The sequence below is a fragment of the Ilyonectria robusta genome (assembly GCF_021365365.1).
Source record: "Ilyonectria robusta strain PMI_751 chromosome Unknown BGZ61scaffold_32, whole genome shotgun sequence".
NCBI classification, from domain to species: domain Eukaryota; kingdom Fungi; phylum Ascomycota; class Sordariomycetes; order Hypocreales; family Nectriaceae; genus Ilyonectria; species Ilyonectria robusta.
This window is the reverse complement of record NW_025764466.1, coordinates 492,323-499,427: the sequence shown is the minus strand read 5'-3', so window position 1 is coordinate 499,427 and position 7,105 is coordinate 492,323. Positions and strand designations below refer to the sequence as shown.

The following is a 7,105-nucleotide window of genomic DNA, read 5'->3' as shown; positions in this document are numbered from 1 at the left end:
TCCTCCAGGGTGCAGGGCTGGTGGCTGCTCTGCCACATGGAGACGTGCGCGTACGCTCTAGGAGAATTGCGCCTTTGTAATCGTTTCGCTCTTACGTCACTCTGCAATACGAGATGCTGTTAAGCATTGATGCCATCCATCTTCTCAAGTCCAGCGTAATGCGTGATCCTTCCCATTGCCAGAGGCACGAGGAGCATGTTCCATCGATACGAGCACCCATTTGTATGCGGCTGTTCAACTTCTCGAGCAGGCTGGTCGGTGGCTGAGGTGCGAGATCAGAGCCCCAATAAACGATCGGAACATCTCATCTACAGATCAGAAGTAGTGACTCTAATAAAAACTGGTGGACGCAAATAAGTTTGTTATTCTATACTTGCCGTTCCGAAATCCTTAATCTATGTCGGTCAATGCTCCCCTAAGAAAAGAATAGTCTAGTATACACCTCCAAGATCACCAGACACCTGCCCTGACCCTCACGCCTGATCGGTCCATTCCACTCCGCCTGGCTACAACATATGCATTGCACTACGCTGGAATGGCATCAATTGTCTCAACCACGGGGTACACATAGCTCCCATTGGACATGGCGTCCTCTCCGCCGTAGAATCTCAAGTTTATTTGGAAGCCATTTCCGTCGGGTGGTGCAGGCAACCAGTTGCTCGTCCAATTGGCCGGTGGCGGAACGTTGCTTGGCTGAATCAAAATCTGGAAAGAACCGTCCTCGGCACCACTAGAGATCGTCCCGCCCATTAAGGTAAAGTTGCTCCTATCCCCCAATGCGTACCTATCAAGGTCGTTCGGGATAAGATATGCGTTGGCGTCGTATATAGTCAGACTCCAAAAGCCGTGAGACTTCAGCTTTGGTTCTGCCGAGAAGGTCAAGCGCAACGCACTGGTGGATGGGATGATGTTGTTTATTGTCGAACTTGCGTAGGCTGGGTACATGGCCTGATCCCTTGTCAGGGCCAGGTAACCTGTCGCCGCAATGTTGTATCGCGTAACATACGCACTCTGAAAGTTGCCGATGTACGCGGCCTGCGGGTGCACCCAATTATTACCGAGATTTTGAAGATATCCTGGAACAAAAAACTCATTGACGATGGAGTTATTTGCTGCCTGTGACGCCGCGGTGAGGTTAGTGCCCTTTGGTTGCGCAAAGCATCCCTTGGCGAGTCCAGCACCTTGAAGCGTTGCTGACACCCAGGTCCTGTCTGCGATAACCAGGGGGGCATTGTACGGCGACAACTTTGCGGTGAGCCTTAGAACGCCCTCCTCGAGAGTGTTGATTGATCCTGGCACAATCTTTGGGTCGGTAAACATGGTTAGGTTCAGGGGCGGCGCAACCGGAAGCTGAGAGGCTCTCCGGATAGGGCTAATCCCGAGCTGGTCCTGGACGCGGTGGACAGCAGCGGCATCGGCCTCGTTTGGCTGGACTAGGATGCGGACCGCAGAGATGGCATATGGAGTTGGAATGTTGATGTACGCTCGGTACGGGCTCTTTTTGTTGAAACGGTGCACGCCCGGGTTGCTCTTGTCGAAGCGGACAAGGTATTTACCTGCGGGGTACGACTGGAGCTTCCCGATATTCGCAACGTTGTTGCCGTATCTATTCGATGTGAGCTTAAATCGGCATGTTTTTAGATGGACCTTACGGGTCATAGAAGGGCCAGACCTAATAGTGTATGTCAGCCTTGATTTACTACGAGAAGTATCGGAGGCGTCTTCAACGTGGGTGTCTAAGCGGAAGATGGCATACTTTCACCAGGGCGAAAAAGAAGATCAAAGAAACTTAGGGACCACGACTCACCCAGTAACGGTCTCCCATTTCCGGGACATTAATGACCAGATCCGAACACGACAGGTCGAGAAACGCTCTAGAGTATAGAGTATCAACGTTGGGTTTGTTCAACCATTTGTCGGCCGCAGTTGACACATTGCGCTGATGGAACAGCGAGTTCGTAGAGGCGTTCGTGGTGCGCTGTACAGCCAAGGCGTACTGGTAGAGGGGATAGCCGTACTGGTTCGATTAGTTAGTTGGAGTTGCTTAACGCGCGGAATTGACAACAGGATCGACTGACGTAGTACGCAAAGGTCACGTTTGCTTGAGCACACGTCGTCGTCTGGTTTGCGCAAACCGTCCACGGCAGGTAGGAGACATCCTGAGCTGCTGCAAACCCAGCGCCAAGGCAGGCTACCACTGCGGCCTTAGCCAGTGTTCCTGAAAGTTCCATCGTCCCAAACAACGGCGACAGCCCTTATTAGCGGTCTGCCTTTGCGGTTTGAGTTCAAATGCGGAGGAGATTGAAAAGAATGTTGATGTTGTAGGCTCTCTGTCGTAGGTCTGCATGCCAGATTTTAAGAGGTTGAGAGTAAGGTCCAGAAAGTCTCCTTTATATATCCTACAGCAATTAGACCCGAGCTGCACAAGTTGGTATTCAGTCAAGCTTTCAAGTCCTGTCTCTTCTGCATCCCTGCGCTGGCTGTAAAGTTCTACGATCCTCTGCGGCCGCGCCACTTGGCGTCGCCCTATGACCGCACGATTCAAGTACTTCGCTGTCAAAGCGAGAACCGTAGAGAAAATGGCGGCTCCTTGAAACTAGCCCAACCTTGCCTGCATTTGGATCTGGGTTCGGTGCGTCCTAAAGTCCGTGTCCCAAAAGTCCGCAACACCCATGCTAATCAATCAACTATGTGGGATGCAATCAACTATGTGGGATGACACCGGCTCGGGTACGGCTCGGGCACCATCAACTTCCCGGCAGGAATATTCAGGCAGTCATGTAATGCATTCTGCATACTCAACTCCGCTCGCGTGGTTCTTTTAGCGGCGGACTTTGAGGTACTACGCGGTCCGCAAATACCCTTTTGACTTTTGTTCAGATTCATTTGTAAGCTTGATGCAAGCTTGAGGTGACCATCTAGATTAGGGGCACTCAAAACCAAATGTTAATAAAGAGATAAACAGTTCAGGCAAAAGAGACGGACTTGATACTAATTAGTCTCCCGTCTACCAATCTACTTCTCGACTCCCAAAATGTCTGAATCTCTTTCTTCTCAGGAGCCATGGTCATTGGCGGGAAAACGGCCATAGTTACTGGGGGATCACGAGGGATTGGCCGAGCTATTGCGCTTCACTTTGCTCGTAAAGGCCTGAGCAATATCGCCATCACTTATGTGGCAAACCGCAACGCGGCTGAGGCAACTTTGGATGAATGCCGTAAACTCGGCATTAAGCACTCAATTGCCATTCACGCAGACGCGCTTGATCCCGACTTCGGCACGAAAATCATTCCTCAAGTCCTTCAGGGGCTCAAAACGACAACAATCGACATTCTCATCAACAATGCGGTTTTAGCGGACCCATCCGCGGCGAAGCCCATCAAGGAGACCACACTCAAAAATTTCTTGGAGATCATGCAAGCAAACGTCTACGCGCCAGTCTCGCTTACTACCGCACTCATGCCACATCTACCAACATATGGGGGTCGCGTCGTCAACATCTCGAGCTGCGCTTCCAAGTGGGCAAACTCGGATCCTATCATAACATATGGCGCCAGCAAAGCCACTCTCGACAGCTTTATGCGCTCATTCGCAGACAACTTTGCCAAGGAGAAAGGGGCGACATTCAACAGCGTCATCGTGGGCCTTACGGCTACTGATGCATGGAAACAAAACCAACATCTTCTGGGACCGGATTTTCTGAAGGAACAGCTTCGAGAAACATCCGCTGCAGATAGAATTGGTGTCCCGGAGGATATTGCGTACATTGTTGGCTTTCTAGCCAGCGAAGAGAGCCGATGGGTCAATGGTGCTGCGGTAAGTGCAAACGGGGGGAACAGAAAGGTTCTTGCGGCGCTCGGTTAGACTTGACGTCGAGTGTAGCAGGGCAGAGACTCTGGGTGACTACGACAGGTGGCTGCGTTGCCTCTGGGCAGGGCTAGGAAATAGATAACGACAAGTAGATTGCTTTCTTTCGGCGCACAGGGGATTCAACATCCTCGGCGTTGCTCCTGGCCAGCTAGTTTCCATAGGCTTATCGGAACGAATACTATCAGTACCGCGTTAAACATGGGCCGAGCATCTCTAATCCCGGTGCGAGAGCTTTGTAATTGTAAATATGAGTGAAATAACCACCATAGGGTCTACTAGGATGAATAACCGCGTTGTTACGCGTCCTGCTGTACGCAGTTGGTCCAAACTGTCCGTTTCTCGGGCCCGTGATACTGGCCGGACCCCGAAGTGCACTGCCGCACCGATATCCAGATCGTCTCCACACTGGGATTTCACTCGGCCCATCCGCTCGGACAGTAATGATTGATCAAGTTGATATCATCTTCTCCCCTATTCTTGCGTATCCTTGATCTTCCACCGATACCACTGATAAATTTAAAGTCTAGTCCGAGATTTGCTTGCTTCTAGCTAAGGCAGTTCTTCTAGCTAAGGCAGTTCGGGTAATCGGCTTGTTTTGCTGTGCGAGTGCTTGGGTTGGCTTCTCAATCCCCATCCATCGGCAGACTGGAGCCCATATACCAATGCCACGACTATTCGAGAGGGCTTCAAAGCAGATTGTCACTTGGTGTGCTTTTTCTCGCTACTCCAACACCAGGGTCACTTCGGCCTCGTTGAGCTCAACAAGAGGGAAGACTTCATCTACCATTACGACTCAATAGGTAGTGGAAATGCTGACGTTCAGGTTCGCCAAGAGTAACCCACCCGGGAAGATTGAGTGACAGCTAGACAGGCAGTGTGTGAAAAAGGGTTCCCCCAGCTTCAGTATGTCGACAAAGTATATACGGGGCTCAAACCTCGAACTCGGATAACGCGGACAAACAGGACGTGCTGTAGCAGGATGACGGACACAGTTGCGGCCCTCTGGTGATCAAACCTGCCCGGCGCGCCAAATGCTGGGCCGACCAGCTGTCTCCAAAGGTGTAAAGAATATGGATCTCTCGGCTGGACCACGTCTCTGCATCAATTTGCCATCAACAGCGCTCCCTCTTAGCGACCTCACAGATCTCTGGTAGAGCAACCCCAGTTCATTACAGGCAAACATCGCCTTCATGCACGCTTCTCCTCTCACTCCGAAAAGATGTCGACTAAATCCACCCTCGCTCGAAGACAACCCCTAGAAGCTCCACAGTTTAAAAAAAAACCCCAATAATAGTATCTGTTGGATCCGGTACGGGTAAGTCAATTAGGGCAATAATGATCAAGACGATAGTGGAGCCTAAAGATGATGATATTGATGATCATGCTTGTAGGATCTAACCTGCTTCCAGGGCCCTGTTTCCGGTGAGGGGTTTTTGGTCAATCTCACACCCCCCTCATGACTAAGACAAGATATTGATGTATCAGGGATTCGGTCTTATCCGGGCCCCTAGTCCGGCACCCGAGGGTCAGTCCAACAGTATCAACAAAACAGACTATATACCCAATCCATTTAAAGATCACCAGTACACTCAAACAGACTAAGGTTTCTAGTCCAACTGGTTACCTTTCCCAATACCTTAATAAGCTGCAGGTACCAACCTCTAATATATTATCAGGGTACAACCTATATTGCTTACCTTAATATTATAATCACCCTGGATCACATCCCCCACGTCCCAGCCTACCCTATACCCCCGTCCAGGTAAGCCGGATCGTCACATATATTGCTTTTAGTGTGTGCAAGTGCCCTTTGAGATGGGTATATAATTCATTGTCGGATACCCTCAAGATTGCGTTCAGTAGGTGAGCCGATCAGGACTGCTGCACATGTGTTGCTCTCGGCCGGTTTGACTCGGTCGGTTTGATCTAGTGTGGAGCTACATGTCGTTCCTCGTTTATGGATCCGTATCTCGTTCCTCGTTTATCGATACCAACCTTGTTCCTCGTTCAGGGATACTCAACTCGGGCTCATCTAGCCGGATTCCGCTAGTCTCCTCTGGTAAAAATTTCAACACCAACACTTTACCTCGTACAGAGCACAAGACGGAGCCAGCTGTTTATAAGTGCTAAGGCAGCCCTCGGGTTTTTGCAATCCATCATCTGCCACCTGCAGTCCCATCAATACTATGGCGAACAACACACAAGACGCCGACATGTAGGCCCCAGGAGCTGCTTTCGACTTTAAACTGTATCGTTACACACCTTCACTCGCGGCTGCCATCGTCGGTGCTGTTGTTTTTGCTGTCCTTACCATCTTGCACACATGGCGCTTGCGGCGAGTCCGAGCTTACTACTTTATTCCGTTCACAATCGGCGGCCTTTGTTCGTACCCTTTCCTTGAGTGATATTCCTGGGCCTTGTTCTTGTTGGCATCGAACATTCGCTATGCTGCTGCTCTGATTTCATGACACGGCATTTTCCAGGAGCTCGTTGGGCTAACTCAAAGTAATGCAGTTCAAACGATCGGTTATTGTGGAAGGATTTGGAGCCATTTTGACAAACTTTCTATTGGCGGCTTCGTCATCCAAGCTATCCTTATCCTCGTCGCTCCCGCCCTGTACGCCGCCTCGATCTATATGATTCTCGGTCGCTTGATTCGAACCGTTGGCGGAGAAAGGCTCTCTCTTATTCCGGTGCGATGGGTCACTCGAATTTTCGTTGCCGGAGACGTGATTGCCTTTGGGCTTCAAGCCGGAGGTGGTGGCATTCAGTCCGCAGGAACCCTACAACTTTACGAGACCGGCGAGAAGGTCATTATCGGGGGGTTATTCGTCCAGATTTTTGTATTTGGGTTTTTCGTATTTACTTCGGTGCTCTTTCACCGTCGACTTCACCGAAACCCAACGACCGAAACAATGCAAGGCGTCGTCCCTTGGAGGCGATATCTCTACATTCTCTATGCATCCAGCATGTTAATCCTGGTTCGCAGCATCTTTCGAGTGATTGAGTACCTTCAAGGGAACGGCGGTTACCTCATCTCGCACGAGATTTTCCTCTACATTTTCGACGCTCTGCTTATGGCTATTGTTATGGGCATGATCTTGATTTGGTATGTTGGGCATCATCAACCTCTGAAGAATCCCTCAAATTCGGACCAGGAGATGTCGTCATGCTCAAGTGATCGCAAGATGGACCGGCGTGGGGAGCGTGGGGAGCGTGGGGAGCGTCGCTAGAT

The 7,105-nt window shown here is 50.5% G+C and overlaps 3 protein-coding genes across 3 annotated transcripts; 2 read left to right on the top strand and 1 right to left on the bottom strand.

Moving 5' to 3' along the window:
- Window positions 1-525: 525 nt before the first annotated feature.
- Window positions 526-2,231, bottom strand: BGZ61DRAFT_539195 (uncharacterized protein; the record flags this gene model as incomplete). The annotated part of the gene is made up of 4 exons (XM_046254762.1): window positions 526-1,606; window positions 1,653-1,672; window positions 1,808-2,017; window positions 2,079-2,231. 4 exons carry the CDS (start codon window positions 2,229-2,231, stop codon window positions 526-528), a joined length of 1,464 nt encoding a protein of 487 aa, XP_046097004.1.
- An 832-nt stretch (window positions 2,232-3,063) lies between these two features.
- On the top strand, window positions 3,064-3,864 carry BGZ61DRAFT_367562 (uncharacterized protein; the record flags this gene model as incomplete). The annotated part of the gene is made up of 1 exon (XM_046241801.1): window positions 3,064-3,864. One exon carries the CDS (start codon window positions 3,064-3,066, stop codon window positions 3,862-3,864), a length of 801 nt encoding a protein of 266 aa, XP_046097003.1.
- Window positions 3,865-4,849: 985 nt separating this feature from the next.
- Window positions 4,850-7,103, top strand: BGZ61DRAFT_510134 (RTA1 like protein-domain-containing protein; the record flags this gene model as incomplete). Its single annotated transcript, XM_046252047.1, has 3 exons — window positions 4,850-4,861; window positions 6,090-6,252; window positions 6,385-7,103. The coding sequence occupies 3 exons, from the start codon at window positions 4,850-4,852 to the stop codon at window positions 7,101-7,103; spliced, it is 894 nt and encodes a 297-aa protein (XP_046097002.1).
- Window positions 7,104-7,105: the final 2 nt, after the last annotated feature.